The sequence below is a fragment of the Arvicanthis niloticus genome, chromosome 7 (genome assembly GCF_011762505.2).
Source record: "Arvicanthis niloticus isolate mArvNil1 chromosome 7, mArvNil1.pat.X, whole genome shotgun sequence".
NCBI classification, from domain to species: Eukaryota; Metazoa; Chordata; class Mammalia; order Rodentia; family Muridae; genus Arvicanthis; species Arvicanthis niloticus.
This window is the reverse complement of record NC_047664.1, coordinates 29,600,021-29,620,414: the sequence shown is the minus strand read 5'-3', so window position 1 is coordinate 29,620,414 and position 20,394 is coordinate 29,600,021. Positions and strand designations below refer to the sequence as shown.

At 40.8% G+C, this 20,394-nt stretch overlaps 1 protein-coding gene across 3 annotated transcripts in view; it reads right to left on the bottom strand.

The window, feature by feature from the left end:
• Ddc (dopa decarboxylase) overlaps positions 1-20,394 on the bottom strand; it is an 87,993-nt gene that overhangs the window by 41,397 nt on the left and 26,202 nt on the right. For all 3 annotated transcript variants that reach the window (XM_034508951.2, XM_076938111.1, XM_034508952.2), the window contains exons 5-6: positions 13,664-13,798; positions 12,462-12,605 (exon numbers count right to left, since the gene is read on the bottom strand). In XM_034508951.2, the coding sequence (XP_034364842.1) occupies positions 12,462-12,605; positions 13,664-13,798 (279 nt within the window). The remainder of the gene's footprint in view (positions 1-12,461; positions 12,606-13,663; positions 13,799-20,394) is intronic.

Below are 20,394 nucleotides of genomic sequence, written 5' to 3'. Positions count from 1 at the left end.
TTCTGACTTGAGTTCCTTCCCTGACTTCCTTTCATAGGCACAGAGCCATTTTTTTTTAAGACTTTTAATTACACACAAATATGTGGATATGTGCGTGTCAGAGACCAGAGGGAGTGTCAGATTTCCTGTGATCTGCCTGAGGTGGGTTTGGGGAATTGAACCCATTCCTTAGGAAGAGCAGCCAGTGATCTTAACCACTGAGCCATCTCTCCAGCCCTGCCCTCGATTTCCTTCATGATAGACTGTGACTGGGTTGTATAAGTTAAATAAACCCTTTCCTCCCCAAGTTGTGTTTGGTCCGTGTTTATCACAGCAATAGAAAGCAAACCAGGACAGGGGGTATTATACACCACATAGAAAGAAATTAGAAAGCGGTGGAAGAAGGACTTCTCTCTCATAGTAGTCAGCCTTAGGAAGAATAGAAGGGTTGAGGAAATTGATCAATCAGTAAAATGTCTGCCATGCATGCACAAAGATTGGGGTTTGATCCTCAGCATCCATGCAAAAAACTGGGTCAGGCAATATGTGCCTGTAATGGCAGTGCTTGGGGAGGAGGTGGAAAACAGGTAGATCCCTGGAGCTCACTGAGGAGCCAACCTAGCTCCAAGTTCAGTAAGACATCTTGTCTTCAGTAAGACATCTTGCTGGGTGATGCAGTAGTATGTGCACATGTCCTCATGTCTGTACATGTGGATAATAGCTGTCAGTGTTACACGCTTTCTTCAATTGCTCAATTGTTCTCCACCTTAATTTTTATTTATATTTATTTATTTATTTTTGGTTTCTGAGACACGTATTACTGCATGTATGTATATAACACATACATGCATACACATCTACTACACCACACATAGACCAAAAAAAAAAAAAAAACCAAACAAACAAATAGAAACTCTAGTGTATGTTATAACATGGAAGAATACTGAAGCCCTTATGCTAAGAGAAAAGTATCTTTCATGAAAAGAGGTGCCTGGAGGAACTTGAAGCAATGAAATTGACACAGGCACATAAGGCACAAGAATGATTTCCAGGGGCTTGAGGGGAGGAAGGTTACTAGCTAATGACAGAAAATTTCAGCCTTACGAGAGGAAAAGAGTTTTTCACATTGGCTAACGTAATAATTCCACATAAACTAATCGTTTGAACATTCATTAGCTTAGTAAGTTGTATGTACACGCACAGAGTCCCGAGGAAAAATTATAATATTAGCTTTTAGAGTAAAATAATAGCAGTGATTATTCTGCAAGCTCATAGTTCATAACACACACCCAGATGGTGCCTGGCTTACAGTGATGCAGCTTTAGACTTTTCAAACTTATGATGCTGGGCAGTGATACACAGCAGAAAGTTCAGGTCTAGTGTACTAAACAGTACTTAACGACGCGTTTGGACGTGGTTAATATATTTCACACTATGTTTATTTTCCCAAAATCAAAAACTTAAAAAAAAATCACAGAGGGTAAGGTGCGGGGGTGGGGGTGGGGGGGTGGGGGGTGGGGGTGGGAGATGACAACACAGCAACAACAAATACCTTCTCATAATGTTGAAAGGACAGTTCCCTAAGAAAACAGCAAGCCTTATTGATATGCATCCCTAATCAAAATGCACAAACTAAAAACTGATTAACCTGTAGAGAGAAAGAGATGAGGCAGCCCTCACAGTTATAGACTCTTAGTACTCTTAGACCAGGAATAGATAGATCCAAGAGATGTAAATGTGATAGAGACATTCTTTTTTTTTTTTTTTTAAAGTGGTCATCCATGAATTTATTAAGCACTTTCAGTTATTTAAAGTACTTTATGCACACACTAATGCTAATGTTCACAACCATCCTATAAGGTCCTAGGGAAGGGGAGATTTTGGTCATAATGTTGAAAAGGAAACTGAAAATCCAAGAACAATGTGGGATTCCAGCATCAGATGTAATTGTCAACAAGAGCTGGGGACTCCCCTTTCTGAACCTAGTGTTATGGTAAAGACATTCTTTAATTTCGAAGTACCATTAATTATTGGATTTAATAAAATCTTTAAAATATTTAACATAATAATCATAAAATGTAACTTCTTCACATGTTAATATGGAACATTCACTAACACAAGCCATAGTCTGGGTCAAAAAACACATTCTTAATAAATTTGAAAGAATAGATATTATACAAAATATGTTCTTAAATTACAGTGGAATTTAACTAGAAATTAGTAACTAAAAGATATACTCCAAATTCTGAACAATCATAAAACACATTTCTAAATGTCAAAGGAAAATTCCCAAGAAATACTAAAAAGTATTTCAGCTCATAGAAAATGATACTACGGGGCTGGAGAGATGGCAGCGGTTAAGAAAAATCACTGATTGCTCTATCAGAGGTCCTGAGTTCAATTCCCAGCAACCACATGGTGGCTCACAACCATCTGTAATGGGATCTGATGTCCTCTTCTGGTGTGTCTGAAGGCAGCTTCAGTGTACTTATATACATTAAATAAATTAATAAATGTTAAAAAAAAGAAAATGACACTATATCTCAAGATAATTTATCAGTATAGTAAAAGTGCTTAGAGAGAGATTTATAGCATTGAATGCATAAACTAGAATCGAAGGCATGTCTAATCTATAACCTAAGTGATCACCTTAGAAAACCAGCAAAAGAAAATTAAGTGCAAGTGAACATAAGAAAATAAAAGGAAATATCAATAAATCAATAAAATGGAGAATAGTAAAAAGTCAATTCTTTGAAAAGATCAATAAATGTGATAGACTCTATCCAGATTAGCTAAGGCAAAACATCGAAAGCAAAAATTATTAACATCAAAATTAGAACCATCACTGCATTGAAAAGATAATAGAAAATATTGTGGACTCCGATCTTATAGCCATTAAAGAGATAATCAGAAATATCGTGGGCTCAATATCCACAATTTTAAAGACACAGATGAAATACATAGATCTCTTGAGAGAGTCAACATAAATCTTTTATAAAGATAAATGCATAGTCTCAGTAGATCTGTGTCTATCGAAAGTGTGTAAGTAGTCAGTCACTTTCAAAATTAGAAAGTACCAGTTTCAGCTGGACTCCTTGGTTGTTCCACTGAACATTTCAGAAAGATACATAAAATATCATAGCTCATCTATGATGCTAACATTACCACAATGCCCAAACTAGACAGGAACTCCAGGAAAGGCTATGATAGCCAAATATCATAAACATAGATGTAAGAATCTTTCATAAAATATTTGCAAACTTAATCCAACAGTATGAAAAGAAGTACATACTACAACCAAGTATGCTTTACTTCAGACAGCTGGTTGAATGTTCAAAAACAAATATCATCTGGCTAAAAAAACCAAAAAACCAAAAACCAAAAAAAAAATGTCATTATATATGATCTGAAGTAATGTTACTTTTAGGCAAACTAGGGTTATGCAAAACTTTCTCAATTTGATATCAGCCATGAGATATTAGCCATCTACCTTGTGGTAGATATTAACAAATGAATCTGAAATTTATAATCAAGAGTTAAAAAAACTCCAAAAGGAGAGAGAATTCATTTTAAAGTTAGCCAACTTACTATGAACCTGAAATAATCAAGACAGTGTGGTCTTAGAAACGGCAAGAAAAGGCTGGAGAGATGGCTCAGCAGTTAAGAGCACTGACTGCTCTTCCAGAAGTCCTGAGTTCATTTCTCAGCAACCACATGGTGGCTCACAACCATCTGTAATGGGATCCAATGACCCCTTCTGGTGTGTCCGAAGACAGGGACAGTGCACTTATATACATAAAACAAATAAATCTTAAAAAAAAAAAAAAAAAGAAAGAAAAGAAAGAAAAGAAAAGAAAAAGAAAAAGAAAAGAAAGAAACAAAAAAAGCAGGCAAAAAAACCAACCAACCAACCAAACAAACAAACAAACAAACAAAAACAAAAAAAAAACCCAGACTAGTGGGCCAGAAATAGGTCTACAAGTGTAAGCCAAGCAGTGGTTGAAGAAGGAAAAATGATTGTTTAATGGAGGACGTATAGTCTTTCAACAGACCACTCTGGACTCTGGAACAATGGCCCATCGAAAGACTCACATATGCACGCCCTCAAAGGACTCTAAACATATTTTACTCCTTTCACAAGACTCGGATGAAAATAGATTATAGATTTAAGTGTAGAGTAGGAAACTCCAAAGTGCCTAAAATGTAACACTGAGGAAAATCTATCTGGTCATGGTGTTGAATCAGTTGGCTGGAGTCCTTTTGTTCTGTTTATACAGAAATAATGTGTAGCCAAGGAGACAACCTTCAAGTTGTGGGCCCCTTTGTTTCCCTTGGTGTTTTGCAGCAGTGAGTGATGGCAGTAAGCAGGTGGGAGCAACGGCAGGTGGTACCTTCTAGTGTTACAATCTTCATGCATGCCTTGAATATTGGGACTCTAAGCCCTGTACGTGCTACAGCTCTTGTGTAAGCCTAGAAAGCTGGGATTTTTCAGCCCTTGCTTGTAATTAGGGTTGAAGTTTGTGGGCAGCGGGAGTATAAGGATTTCTCAGCTCTTGACAGCAGCCAGTGTCACAAATCTTGTGTACAAATCTCGTGAAGGCCAAGGAAGTTGGGATTCCTGAACCCCACACTCTGGCCAGTGTTACGTGCTAGCCCTGGGGCCTCTGAGACCCTTGGTCCTAATGATCTGACCGTTCTCTGGAATTCCTCTGACAAACAGGGCCTGCAGTTTTTCTTTTCTGACACCTTATGCCCTTTTCTTCTTCTTTGGTCTCAGCTGCCCACCTTCTCCTGTTGCCTCTCCTCTCCAGCCCTTCGTGTCCCACCCTAGCAGCTCTCAGACTGTTCATCCGATTCTTCTTCAGCTGTCAAGCAGCTGCCTTGCCTCCCTCACCCACCGCCCAGCCTGCCAACTTGCTCAGCTGTCGCTGCCACTGCCACTCGGCTGCCTTTGCCATCCCGGCAGCTCTGTTCTTTCTGTTGCTCAGCCTCCCTAGTAAAAAGACCACTGGGGAGAGCCCTTTGATTAGGCCTAATGTTGCCACACCAGGGAAGGCAACACAATACAATGTATCAAGGCTGATACTCTTAGCAAGCCTGGGAAGCCGGGAGAACAAAGTGAGAAGAGGCATTAAGGCAGAAACTGCCATTTGTTTTGAACCAATCCAGCCTCGCCTCACACCACTGAGACCTCTGTTTTTTATCAATCACAGCCTTGTCTCTTTACCACCACCAGTCAGAGCAGTTTCTTTGCTAGGCCAGTGTGGTGGCTTCTTTTGGGCTTATGTGGAAATGATTGCAGGGTTATAGAGACAGAGCTCATGGAAGCATGCTCATGGCTGGCATGAACTGTTTCAAACAGCCCTGGCTGACGCTGTGTTCTTCAGTAGTTAGGGCAATCAACTATGGCAGTCTTGTTTAGTTTTCGCAGGGTGTCTGTGAACTGTTCTCAATTGTTGGTGCTGGCATAAGGGTAGTTGACTATTTGACTTGATAGTTCTGTTGCAGCTAAGACAGCAGGGGAGAGTCTAACCCTGGTAATTAGGGAGGCAAATTGGGCCATTGTTCTACATGTTTGACTATGGGAAAAGGGATATCACAAAGAGTACTTAAAGACTGTTTCGTTAACACTGATAGCGTTGTCTTTTGTTTGTTTTGTTTTAATAGTATTTAGCACTAGCCAAAGAGGGTAAGGCCCCTTGCATTGTACTGGCTAATAAACTTTTATGTGTAACATCAAAGGTCTGATCTGTGGAAGGATAGGATAAATTGAGCCTCACTAAAATTAGATATCTGTCTCACCAAAGACAAAAGACACAAATTCAAAGACTAGAAAAACAAGCTACAGACTGTGAGAAGGCATTTGGAAAACACACAAGTCAGTATGGAAACTTTCTGTTCTATTTTTTATCTGTGAACCTGCACTATGTCTTGAATGTGGAATGTCCCTCATAGGCTTATGTGTTTCAACACTGGCACAGATGGCGGTGTGGCTTTAGAAGGTTGTAGGCTATTTGGGACATGGGGCCTAACTTGGGGAAGTGGGTCATTGTGGGGCAGGCCTTATGAGTTCTTGGCCGGCTCCCTTCTAGCCTGAGCTCTCTGGTTTTTGACTGCTAATGTGATTTAACAGCTGCCTCACATTCCAACTGCCCTCCAAACAGCCCCTGCTGCCATTTGATAGCCTGTGTTCCTTAAACCAGGAGCCAGAATAATTCCTTCCTCCTTGAATTATTTCTGTTAGGTATTCTGTCACGGCAGCAACCTAAAACTGCTCTAACAAAATCAATCTGTTACAAAAAAAAAAAAAAATCAAGCCAGGGTTGAGTTTGATGGCTGTCGGTGGAGGGAGAGTGGATTTTCCTTAAGGGTGCAGCCCCTGGTACGTCAGCTATGCTCCACTGGATGCTTTCACCACCACCACCCCTCCACCCATCCCCCCACGCCCCCGTGAGTATCTGGGCAATGCAAACCAGACTCAGTGGGTTATTTTAAAAGAAAAAAAAACAGACACAGATTTCTACGTGGGTAGGGAGGTGTGGGTAATTTCTGAAAATAATTAGGGAGAGGAATTGGGGGTGAATATTATCAAAATGCATTGTACAAAATTCTCAGTGAATTCATAAAAACATTATATTTAAAAAGAAAAAAATTAAAAATCAACACAGGAGCTGGAAAGCCGTTTGGTGTCTAAGAGCACATACTGTTTTTGCAGAGGATCCAATTTCAGTTTCTAGCAACCATTTTAGGGCAGCTCACAAGCACTTGTAACTAACTGTAGCTCTAAAGGAATCCAGCACCTTTTTCTGGACTTTGAGGGCACCTGGTTATACACACACACACACACACACACACACACACACACACATGCACACACTTAAAAATTATTTCACATTTTACTAAAAATGTATGGATGGCGAATATCCACATGAAAAGATATTTAACATTGTTAGCCACCAGGAAAATGATTATTATGTCCCTAGGAGATATTACTACACCTCTATCCGTAGAACTACAATAAAGAATAATGACAACACTAAGTGCTCGTGAAGACGCCAAAGACCTTGAACTTTTCAAGCTGAATAGTGGAATGACAAGACAGTCTTAATTTCTTACGAAAAGTATCCCAAGAAATGGAAATATTTCTCTATCCAAATATCTGTGCATTAATGTTCACATGCTTTATGTGCGCGGGTGGAAAAACGGGAGCAACAAAAGTATTTCTCACTAGGTGGTGGATGAACGAGTTGTGAACTACACAGTTTGGTACCAAATCTGTGGTAGAGCAGCCAAAAGAACCTAGATGGATGGCAAAGGCACAAAAGTGAGTGAAAAGATGCCGTTCTCAGCTTTTCACGGACTGCATGACCCATTTGCGTAACATCCCCCAATCACTGAAACTTAGAACACAAAACAGATTGTGAGGATAAGGGGAGACCGGAAGATGAGAGTAAAGGAAGGAGCAGCAGAAAAGTAGATCCTTTCAGAAACAAAACATTTCAGTGTTTTAACTCAGAGAATAGTTAGAGGATTCTAGAACTATAAAGATAGCACCATAGAAGCACAGTAAGCCATGGCCAATTTCCCGGTTCTAATAACATACCGCAGTTACATCGGCTATAACACTTCGGGTGTGAAAGGGCTGGGTGTAGGATGCCTTTGTTTTAATTTTGTAATCTTAAGAAGATTTTTCTTTTATTATTTTAAATATTGTGTTTGCGTCTGTGTGTGGGTGTGTGTATTTGAGTGCAGGTGCTCACATGGGCCAGTACCACTTGATTTTCCTGGACTTATAAGCAGCTATGAACCACCTGACACAGGTGTTGGGAACTAAACTTGCGTCTTCTACAGGAGTAGTACATGTTCTTAGTCAGTGTGCCAGTTCTCCGACCCTTCAGTTTTTAATGAACCCACAATTGTTTCAAAATTAAAAGTTAGAAGTTTTAATGTTTATAATTAAAATGACAGTTTTCTTTAATTAACTAGGCAAGCTAAAGAGAACATTGGAGAAACATAAGGAGGTCAGACTGAACCGTAGATTTCTGTGTTCAAGACACAAAGCATGGAAATGAGTACACAAGGTACCTGACATTCAGTAGAAAGATGCAACTTCGTGTAACCACAGCCCCAGAACAAAAGGAGAGAGGATGGAGAGAAGCAAACTCCGAAAAGAAGACAATGGGTATTTCCCAAAACCAATATTTCCCACGAGATGGAAACAGAGTAAGTATGAAAAACTTCGTGCCATAGTAAAACTGCCCAAAAGTAAAGAAGAAAAACAAATACTGTAAGTGACTAGGAAGAGGAATGTCACTCTCCTCATCATCTCAATGCAAACAGCAATGGCACTGACAACTGACATCTCACCAGAAATCACAGAAGAAAGTCGATGAATGGGTATATCCTTTCTCCTTGGCATTTATGCTCAGCTGTGATATTTAGTGTTGATCCTCAACTTGATAGGCCCTAGAATCACCTGTGAGATGGGCTTCTGGGAATGCTCGTGGGGGATTATCTTGATTGTGCTAACTGATGTGGGAAACTCATCATAATTGTAGACAGGACCATACCCCTCACAGGACATCTGGGCTGCCAAATGCCGAGAAACCGATCTGAGCCTGAGTATGCATACATTCATTGCTCTTGATGCATTGCACTTGAACAGTGAGGTCAAAATACAAAACGAGCGGGGACTTGAGAGATAGTCTTTAAGAGCACTGGCTATTCTCCCAGAGGACTGGAGTTCGATTCCTAGCACCCACATGAGCTGACAACCATCTGGAACAGATGCTCTTGGCCTCCAGGGACACTATAAACAAATGATGCACAGAGTATATCCAGCAAAATGCAAAGAAAAATGAAAATGTTAAAAAACAAAACAAAAAAGCAACCTTCTGTCCTTATGTCAGGAAAATGTCCTTCAAAAGTAAATGGAGAATAAAGATGTTCTCATGGAAATAAAACTAGCAGACCACCCTGTTGATTCACTAAGATAAATTCTAAATATGTTTCACATAGAAGGAAATAAGAAATATGAAATAAGTGAACGTTAATGAAACAGATATTGTAGAGTTATCTAGACTCATGTTGCTCTTGTAACATTGCAATGTCTCGTAGAGTTTAAATGCATGTACATTTAAGTGAAATAATCACACAAAAAGGTGTTGGGGACTTATAATAAACAATAACAAGATAAGATGAGAAGAGTCGAAAAATATAAAAATGACTTTAAAAAGTCAAGTATAGGAAAAAAAAAAAAGAAAAGAAAAAAGACATGAGTCAAACAGAAAATAAATACCAAAATGCGATAATATTTAAAGCCATTAGCTTGGGTGTAAATGAAGAACTTGGGTAACAATTGTTACAGTGGGTTTAAAAACAAATTTTAAAAAATCTTTTAAAAAGAGCAACAGTCATGAGTTGCTCCCCTGGGGTGTTCCCAGGTAAACCTATAGGGCTAGAGAGAAAGAGAGCATTTCATAACAGCAAGCCACCCTTCATCAAGAAGTAAGGCTTCCAGATATTCCAGCACCACTTACTGAAGATGTGGTCTTTTCTCTAGGGTGGGTTTTGTCTTTATAATCTTCGCCAAAAATCACATGGCTGTCGGTACTGTCTTACCTAGAAATTTGATTCTTACTTTATACCTTCCCAAAAGATTGATTTTAAATGCACCAAAGACTTCAATGCTGTACCCCAAATATGTAGAGGAGACAATGAGAGGCACAGTTCAGGATATAGACTCAGGTACGGACTTCTCTATAGGACCCCAGGTGTACAGGAAACGAGGCCAACACTCAACAAGCTGGCAGGCATGAAATTAAAAAGATTCCATGCTCCACTGGAAACTGAGTGAAGGGGCAGCATAGAGAATATGAGAAAATCCTTGCCAGCTATGCATCTGACAGAGGACCAAGAATATATAAGGAACTAAAAATCCTAATTATCAAGAAAACAAACCAATTAAAAATGGGCTCAACACTTAACAGGGAGTTCTCAAATGAAGAAATACAAATGTCCAAGAAATATCCTGTGTCACCAGGAAAATGCAAACTAAAACTACGTTGATATTTTACCTTACCCCAGTCACAGTGGACAAGATCAAGAAAACAAATGACAATAGATGCTTTTGAGGGTGTGAGAAAACAGGAACACTCACTGTTGATTAGAGTACAAACTGGTGCAGCCACCATGGAAATCAGTGTGAAGCTTCCTCCAAAAGTGAGTAGAATGACCTTGTGACCTACCTATCTCATTCTAGGGCATATACCCAAAGGACATTAGCTATAGCCTATATAGCTACAGAGTCTTATATATACACAGAGAAGATCATATACACATCCATATACAAATACAAATACAAATATGGAGAGAGATATCTATGTATAGATAATATATACAGTCTATATATAATATATAGTCTTATATATACAGAGAATATATATATTCATATATATATACATATATACACACAGATAGCTGCTCATCCATGTTCATGGCTGCTCTATTCACAATAGCAAGGAATTAGAATTAGCTATCTATTAGCTATCAAATGGATAATGGATAATGAAGATGTGTTTTATACACATGGTAACCCAGAAAGACTAACACCACATTTTATCTCCCATCTGCAGACCCTTGCAGCAATCTTTAGATTAGTGTGTTTACCTCGAAGTACTTACAGAAACCAGGGTGGTAGAAAAGGGCCACTATTGCTGAGAAGGAGAAATAAGGATCTTAAGGATGAGAAGATAGTAGAATACGTGTGAAGGTGGATAGAGTACTGGAGCAGGAAAGATTCCATGGGAAGAGAGATAGGGGGTGTTGTGTAAAGCAGGAGGTGAGGGAGGGATAGCTTGACGCCGGAGTGTTTTAAAAAGCCACATTGAAAGTTAAGTTTTACCACCACCACAACTAGTAGTAGTAGTAATAATAATAATAATAATAATAATAATAATAATAATAATAATAATAGAAAGGCTTGGATACAGGTACCCTACACAAAGTGCTAAGGCTACTCCTATGAGCCCCGAGTTCCATCCCCAACTCTGAAAAATAAAAGGGATAAAAGAGATTCTTCTAAACATCTTTTTCAAACCCAGATGCACACTAGAATCTTGCTATTTAATGTGCCTGTTTCTACCCGTGGTTATGCTTCCAAAACTCTACAGGAAAGGGGCCCAGAGTCAACATTCCTAAAGCTCCCTTGGGTAATTCTATGTAGCCAGACAGAATATCCACAGAGCCACAGTCATGACACTCTAATTGCTTCAAACATGACATATTAGTCCCAGGCAGAACATACTGCTGTGGCTATGACAGAAACATGACAATTCCCAGACTCCAGGTGCATCCCCCACTAGAATGCATATCTAGGGACAAAAAAAGCCTGCATGCATGCCACATTTAGACAGTTAGATATTTTTACCTTGGAGGGAAAAGTTACTGCTTGCTCACAAGCCTCACACAAATAAACCAACCTTCTTAGCATCTGCTGAGAGCAACAAACCCGGGCAGAAAAGCCTGTAGTTGTTGTTTTTTTTATAATATAATTTTATTTCTTGGCATTTTCATACATGTTATGACACATTCTGGTTACTCTTACACCGCATTCCTTCCTATCTTCTTTCTATCCTTGACATTTCCCCTTCTTCTTTAGAAGTCTTTCTTACATTCATGTCGTTTTGTTTTGTCTTGTCTTGTGACCCACTGATCTTGACCAGGTTTTGACCAGGGCTGCCTGTGTGACTATAAACTTTTTTTTTTTTTTAAAGATGTATTTATTTTATGTATGTAAGTACACTGTCGCTGTCTTCAGACACACCAGAAGAGGGCATCAGAACCCATTACAGATGGTTGTGAGCCACCATTGTGGTTACTGGGAATTGAACTCATGACCTCTGGGAGAGGCCAACCTCTGAGCCAACTCTCCAGCCCATGACTATAAGCTTTGAGGCATCCTTTGGAGCATGACCAGCTCACCTGTGGGTATGCATGTATCTTAGTTACTTCTCTGATGATATGATAGAACACCATGACCAAGACAAAGAAGGAAGAGTGTATCTGAGCTTCCTGCTGCAGAAGGTTAGTGCCCTAAATAGCAGGGACAGGATGACAGCAGCCAACAGGCATTGCAGGAGGGACAGGAAGGTAAAAAGGTAAAAATTCACATCTTGAGTGCCTCAAGTGTGAGGCAGAAAGAGTGCACTGAAAATGGTGCAAAACTTTTTTTTTTCCCTCAAAGCTCACTTCTAGTGAAAGGCTGTACCACCTAAAGCTCCCCAAATAGTGCCAGCACCTAGCGACCAAGTGGTCAAATGCCTACTAGCACTATGGGGGACACGTCTCATTCAAGTCACTACAACAAGTGACACACACACACACACACACACACACACACACACACACTTATCACAAACTCTACCCCAGACCCAGACAGGACCCAGAGGATCCCACAATGCTCCAATGAGCATTGAACTTACAAAGAATGGAATCAGGCCAGCTGCCTTGTCCTGCTCCAGGGCCTCCTGAAGGGCAGACGCTCTCATGGAAAAGTTGTCATCCGAAGGGATTGCTTTTAGTTTTATTCCACCAATTAATCCAGCTCTTTCTACAGAGGAGTGTGCCTGCAACAAGAATGAGTAGTTAAGTCACAAATGGCATCTGAGTTGCAGGTTCTGCAGAGCACTTGCTCTGGGCTCTTGATGCCCCATGAAGGTTGCAGAGTTGATATCTTCCCCTCCTCCTTTTTGAAAGCACCCCTTTTCTGGATGTGTATCCATCCTAGAATCTTGCTTTCCAGTCTAACAAATCGAATACTTCCAGAGTGAGTGTTGCCTCTACACGGATTAAGCTTTTTATTCACTTGTGTGATTTTGAATTAATGTAGATTTAAGTATATAGCAATTTGCACACCAAAGGAGACAAACAGGGCTGTATGATAAAAGAATAGACTGGGTGGTGGTGGCACATCCCTTTAATCCCAGCACTTGGGAGGCAGAGGCAGGCAGATCTCTGAATTTGAGGCCAGCCTGATCTACAGAGTTCCTGAACAGCCAGGACCACACAGAGAAAACCCATTTCCACCCCCAACTCCACCCCTCAAAAAAAATGAACAAGGTAAAATAAAGATAAAGAAACGGTCGATCGAAAAGTCAAGTAAATACAATAAGTGAGCTAAAGCTACTAAATTTCTATTGACTTCTATTTGTAGGGTTTTATAAGCATTATAATGAACTCAAAGTCAGTCCTCTCAAGCCACAAGCTGGACTGAGTGCTCACAGCAGGCATGATTTTTTTTTTTTTTTTTTTTTATCCCTTTTGGAAATAAAAAAAAAAAAAGTAGGCTTTGAGAATGTACATGATTTACAAACCTAGGATTTGGCATCGGGTTGGAGTCTCACTTCCAATTTTTCCACAGTGGAGCTCTAAAGACAGGCCACAGGGGCACTGAGCAGTTCCACACTACAGAAATGGTATCCAGCCAGTTGTGGAGGCTCTCAGTATGTGTATTTTATTTCTGACTAGATCTATCACGCTCCCACGATAGAATAAGGAGTTTCTCCGCCTCACGATCCCTGAGGAACAGCTTTTGGATTTGACGGGATGCTAACTGTTCCTTGGATTCAACTCTGTGGTGGAGAATGGGGGTGGGGTGTGTTGGATGATGGGCCAGCACATTTACCTGATCAGATGTGTAAGCGACCAGCTTTTCCATGATAGCAGCTTGTGTCAACTCTGGGGAGGCTGCCTGCAGCTGGCGGATGATTTTAGTTCGAGCAGCCAGTAGGGCCACCAAGGTGGCTTCACTGGCACTTCCCTGAATCCAAGAGAAAAAGCCAAATGAAATTTGAAATGTTGCAAAGAAGTCCCAGTCTAAACTCTTGGAAGACATATTATTTATGTCCATAGTTTCCTTTAAAAGTTGAGCCAGAAATTGCAAAATTCACTCATTTTTGCCTCTAACATCTGCAGGGGCTGGTTTAGCTCTTGTAATTAGTTTGACATTGTTTTATCCATATTATGTCCCAGTGAGCTAACACTCTGATCCTGTAGCATATACAAGACTCTGCAGGTGTTCTCTCATGGGCTCCTTAGGCCTGGTCTGGGACATACTGTCTCCACTTCCATCAGAGGAAGAGACTGATCCAGGGCAACCTGCCCAATGCCTGCTCTGTGTTCCTATGCATGTGGACAGCACAATTTGTATTTGCTTATAACATAGGAATGTATTTTCCTTGACACACAGAGGTTGACTTGGAAGGTTTCTCCCAGTCCTTAATGTAACAGGCTGAACTGTGCTCATTCCCTCCCTCCCTGTAATCCACGTACTGAATCCCTATGACCCCAGCATCTCAGAATGTCCTACACTTATAGAAATAGAACCTTTTAGGCCAAACACAGTTTACACTATATACGTGTAGTCTTAGTGCTAAGGAATCTGAGGTTTGAGGATAACTGTGAGTTCAAGGCCAGCTTGGGTATATAACTTGTAGCAAGCCAGTTTGTAGGGCTACAGTTTGAGAAGGTCTCAAAATACCTATAAGAAAAGAAGGAAAGAAGCAAGAATGTTAGGAAGCAGTAAGGAGGGAGGGAGAGACAGAGGGGACCTTTAAGTAACAATTAAATCTTCAAGGTAGACCTGAAACCAATCTGAATGGTGTCCTGAGAATAAGAAATCAGGCTGCAGACATGAGAGCTTGAGAAGGCAGAAGTGAGAAGACAGAAGTGAGTAACTCAAGACTAAACCTCAGGAAAAACAATCCTGCTGACACCTTGGTCTTGGTCTTCAGCCTTCATGCAGGACTCGGAGTAAAACGGATGTGCTGTTTCAGCCATCTTTGCTCTGTGCTTTGTTATGGCAGGCCTAGTGAACCAGTGCAAGAAATCCCAACTATGTGCTTCAGCAAAGTGCAACAGTATTGTATGCAGTTTATCTTTTGAATTGGAGAGCGAGAGAAATGGATTCAGCGCCCACTATATTACTTATTCCATGTAATTTGTAAAATAATCCTATTTTTAATGTTTTTCATCTTCAGATGGGCCTCTGTAACATCCCACCTGATTTGCAGTATGACTCGGGTATGGTTAAAAATGAAGCTTTGTCTGGTTTTTCTTGGTACCTCCTAGCGTTTGTGCTCAGCTTCCTTGGGAGACAAATCCCAGGAGAAACCCGTCAGATTTTTGCTGACTCTGAACGTTTATAAGAACATAGAGTACTTCAGATAAATATACAGTGAATTGTATAGAGGTATAAATTTTTCTTATTAATATTTTACCTCTCCTTCATCAATCACTATCGCTCACTTTGATTTTTCTCATCCACTGCCTTTACTTATTCTTTTGAATCAAGTCTTATTTCCTGAGCAGTGGGGTGAGCTTTCAAGCTGGGTACACGTATTCCTATTTCTGTAGCTGTAATGCATGAGTTCAGATAAACAGACCACGGTCTTCACTCAGCATCCGAGTGACTCACACATTTCCTTCAGGCTGTACTTCCAACAGTCGTCCTGCATAGTTTCAGACCACGTCAAAGAAGGCCGACAACACTGGCAGCCATTTCAGGAAACTCAAGTCTGTGAAAGCAGACGCTTCGTCTCCCACTTCTCCTGGGCATCCCATTGTTTTTCTCTCCTGGCTTGCTTATTTCAGACTCCCTGGCCACATTTTGTTTTTCAGGGTCTGTCTATTAAAAACTAGATAGTGGGAACGTGGCATGGTGGCACATGCCTTTAATCCCCGAACTCAGGAGGCAGAGGCAGAGAGAGGCAGAAGCAGAAGCAGGAGAATCTCTGTGAGTTCGAAGCCAACCTGGTCTACAAAGCAAGTCCAAGACAGCCAGGGCTCTGTTTCACACAGAAACTCTGTCTTGAAAAACAAAACAAAACAAAACAAAACAAAACAAAACAAAACAAAGCAAAAAGTGGATCTTGGTTGTAGTGGCACATGCCTTTAATCCCTGCACTCAGAAGAAAGACAGTTAGGCTGATCTCTACCTTTGAGGCTAGCCTGGTCTACGTAGTGAGTTCCCAGAACATACAGGGCTATATAGTAAGACCCTGTCTTGAAAAAAATAATGAAGTAGATTAAAAATATCTGCCCTCTCTTCGGAGCCCTGGACACCTTTATAATTCTGAGTAGCTCACTATGAACTTGGAGGACATACTCCATATTCTGGCAGAAATTTGTCAACAAAACATAATGTAAGAAATACCAACAAAGTTCAGTGTAAAAAATAATCATCCTTAGAATATTGGATCTCAAGCTATCGCAAGATCCAATTTGGGCACATTGAACAAGGTGAATGGCTCTCTGTTCCTTTCTGGAAGTGGAGGATTGCTGAGGGAAAGAAAGAGAGAGAGAGAGAGAGAGAGAGAGAGAGAGAGAGAGAGAGAGAGAGAGAGAGAGAGAGAGAGAACCACGCTGATCATTGTGCTTCGTGGCTAAGAAACTGGGGGATTGAACAGCCCTGAGCTGCACCGAGCTAAGCCCACACACTTGCTCCTTCGTTTACCTGGAACCGATTTTCCCCAAGTCTTTGTGTGGTTCACCAATGCCTTTGCTTCAGATAGACAAAGGTTGCCATGGCGAGCCTGCTCTGAGGTGGGAGGGACCTTTTGGGAGAGTCATGCTCAGGGCTGCTGATGCCCTGAGCCGTAAGGTTCTTTCATCTTCTAGGTTTTACAAATGTCACCTCACACAGGGTAAGAAATTGGCAGCTTTTCTTCCACAAGAGCTTTCAAACCCAATTAAGAGACCCATTTTGCAGGTCTCATTTGTCCGGCCTCACAATGATGGTGTGCCGTTGGGCTCAGACACCCACTGCTGCACGATGCTAAGCTGTGATTATGGCTCTGAGGGGATCGATAAGGCAGGCTGCCTCGCAGGCTGTCACTGTTCTCAGTGCTCTTTAAGGCCTCACAAATTATAGACAATCAGCCTCATGAGCTGAAAAGGGCCAGCCAGCTCCCTGCAGTAAACACAAGGAAGTCTGCTTTCCACCAACCCAAACTAAGTGGGTTGAGCTCACCAGGGCTTGTTGAAGCCTGGGCTGAGAGATGCCAGAATTAGTCCTAACCTAAGGCTGGGACTTCTCAAAATGAGATTGTCTTTACTAAAAAGATGGTGTAATCCAATGGTAGCATTCAAACCTCCAGACGATATTCCATGCAAAGAGCCTGGGCAAGCTGGTGATAATACTTAACACCATCTTTACACACTGCCTTTAATTAGTTTTTGCTGCTGGAGTTGTCTGACCCTCAATTTCTTTGCTATGAAAACTAAGGTTGATAATGCAACCAGTCCTCGTAAGTATTTTGAGGGTGAAAATCAATTATATAAAGCACAATAAGCAGGCTAAAACACAGTCAGATTTGTAATAGTTATTCAATAAACTGTGTTACTTGTAAACTTCTTTGAGAAGTACCAAACTAGAAGATTCATCTTTGGATTCTAAAGACTCAAAAATGAAATTGTTTTCGCTGTATAACAAGTGACCCAGAAGTATTCTCTTCTGTGGTCCTGTTCTGGTCGGTGGAGCACTCATGTGCCATGGGGAGAAAGCTGATGGTCTTGGAAGACAGTTGCCCCTCATCTTAAAGGCTGTCCTCTGAAATCTTACTCATAGGACTGAAAAGTGTAATATGACATGAATATCTTAGGTGTTATTTACATAAATTGTGGTGCATCATAACAGATTGTACAGTAATATTCTCAAAAAAAATATTTGGGCGAGATGAGAGGGGAACCAATATGAGAGTAACAGTACTCACGAAGGAAAGTGCTGGAGGAAGGAAGTAGATAAAAATAAAGTGTAACAACATGTGTGTGTTGGGGCTGGGGATTAGCTCAGTGGTAGAGTGCTTGCCTAGCAAGCACAAGGCCCTGTGTTTGGTCGTCAGCTCAGAAAAGAAAAGAAAAGAAAAGAAAAGAAAAGAAAAGAAAAGAAAAGACAACAACGTGTGTGTGTGTGTGTGTGTGTGTGTGTGTGTGTGCGTGTGTGTGTGTGTGTGTGAAAGTGCTATAATGAAGCCCATTGTTTCGTTTACTAACTGAAAAAATAAATTAAGAAAATGCTTAAAATGGCTGAGTAGGAAGAGATGTTGTCCTTCAAGTCTGGTGACCCAAATGAAGGTACAAGGAAAGAACTCACTTCACAAAGTTGTCCTCTGACCTCCCTGTGAGGGTCCTGGCACGAGCATTCATGTGCACCCATCATGTACACACACAAAAGTATAGTAGTAAGAAATTAAAATATTCAAACAGTGAAAATATAAGGAAACATTATGCCAAAAATGTATATGTATTGTATCATCTCAATTTATGTAACCCACACATACAGAAATACTGGACTAAGACTGGAGAGAATTATACTCTAAAATAGCTACTGTATTTTCCCATTTTACAGTGAGTGCCCATTATCCATAAATACAGAGGGCACAATCATTTTTCAACGTAAGAAAGTGTAATCAAAATTGACATGGGAGATAGTAAATTGGCAATGTGGAAAATTACAGTGATACACAGAAAACCATGAGCAATTCGTTGAAAATATAGAGGAGAAAATGACCAAAAAGAAAAAAAAAAAGAAACTATTCAGAGAGAGAGAGAGAGAGAGACAGAGAGAGAGAACTTAAGAAAACAGTACCAAGTCTATGGAAACTCAAGCCCTGAAAAGGGTTGAAATGGCCTCCTCACTCACTAACAGAGGACAGAGGAAATGCCCCAAGGTAGATAGAGCTGGGTTGTTCATGAGGTAGCAGGGTTTACCAATGCTAAAATCTCAGCCAAGATGTGGAGTTACAGTGAAAAGTCTGCTCTAGGGTCAGGCCTACTGTGAAGAGTGAGATTCTTGCCCAGAAAAAAAATAAACCATAATTCCAGGCCGTGCCTCTGAAGACAGCTCTGCTGGCCTCTGTAGCCCTGAATGGCTGCACACTCCCTTTGCACATTCTGACTTGACTCTCCTTGTCAAGGACGATAAGCATGCCCTGGCAAGTCAGGATTCCAGCATCAGTGCCTGGAAAGCCACCTAGAAGAAACAGCTCTGACTGCGTGTCTTGGGGACGTGGGCTGCAGCCCCTTCTTCAGCTGGAACAGCACCTGTGCAACACCTTTCTGTAACATTACCCAAGGAAGTTTGGCCATGACACACAACCTCTGAAAACAAACAAAGCAGTTCTGTGAAATTATACTGGGACTTCCCTGGAACATTCCTACTGCCATTTTTAGAAGTCTGGCTCAGAGTATCTGTTAGTATTCTGTCTGCTTTATACTTCACTTATAATACAGTATATGTGTACACTTACTTATTACAAATATATAATAGTATATTTTAATATATTAATAATACATATGGTATTTATTTATTTATTTATTTAATAGGATCTAATGTGGCCAAAGCTGGTGTGAATTCACCAAGGACCGCCACGAACTCCTGATCCTTCTGCTTCCTCCTCTCAACTGTTGGTATTACAGGTGAGTCTCAGCTCACCTAATTCTGGTAGTTCATTTTTATCAGCTCCTTACTTACAGTGGCCTAGATATGACAAAGGGACATATTCAACGAATAAAAAGAGTGGCTGAGCCACAGGAACTGCTGGCCTGCCCATTCTCATGCATTAGAATGAACAAGATCTATATTCCCAGGCCCACCAGAACCCTGCTGAGTTTGACTCTCTACAGGCAGAGAGAGGCTAGGAATCCACTGAGAACAAATCCTTTCAGGGCTCTTCTGCGGACTGCATGCAACACAGGCTGCATCTCCCAGCACCAAGATGCCAGGCCTCTTTCCCAGACGGAGATTGTTTACCTTTCAGGGGGAAAGGGGACTTTGCTAATGTGATTACATTAAGAACCTTGACTTGGAAAGATTACCTTGGATTATCGGAGTGGACCCAATCCTATCACACGGGTCCTTAAAAGTGGAGACCCGATTTCACATCTGCAGTCAGAACATGACAGTGAGAGAAAGGTCAGCGAGATGGAACACAGCTGCTTTGGGAGCTGGAGATGGGAGTTGCAGGCCAAGGAATTCCAGAAAGCTTTAGAAAACTTGAGGAGGTGGGGAAATGAATTTTCCCCTTGGGCTTCTAAGATGACAATCTTGATTTTAGTTCATTAAAACCTAGGTCAGACTTACAGAACCATAGGATGAGAAATGTATTTGAGGCCACTAAACTGTGTGTAGCACCCTTACGAAAGAGACCATATGTTGGGGGTTAAAACACACGAGAAGTTAAAACAAATAGTCGCAGGACTATAAACCGAGGGCCTAGCTTCTTAGTTTAGTTTGTCCATACCAGACACGTGATCTTCCACAAAGGCATTCTTCTGTCAGCCCAGTGCTCTCATCCATAAAGAATGTGGAGCCACCACTGCTTATCAGAGCTTTTGAGAAATATATATCTTTATTCT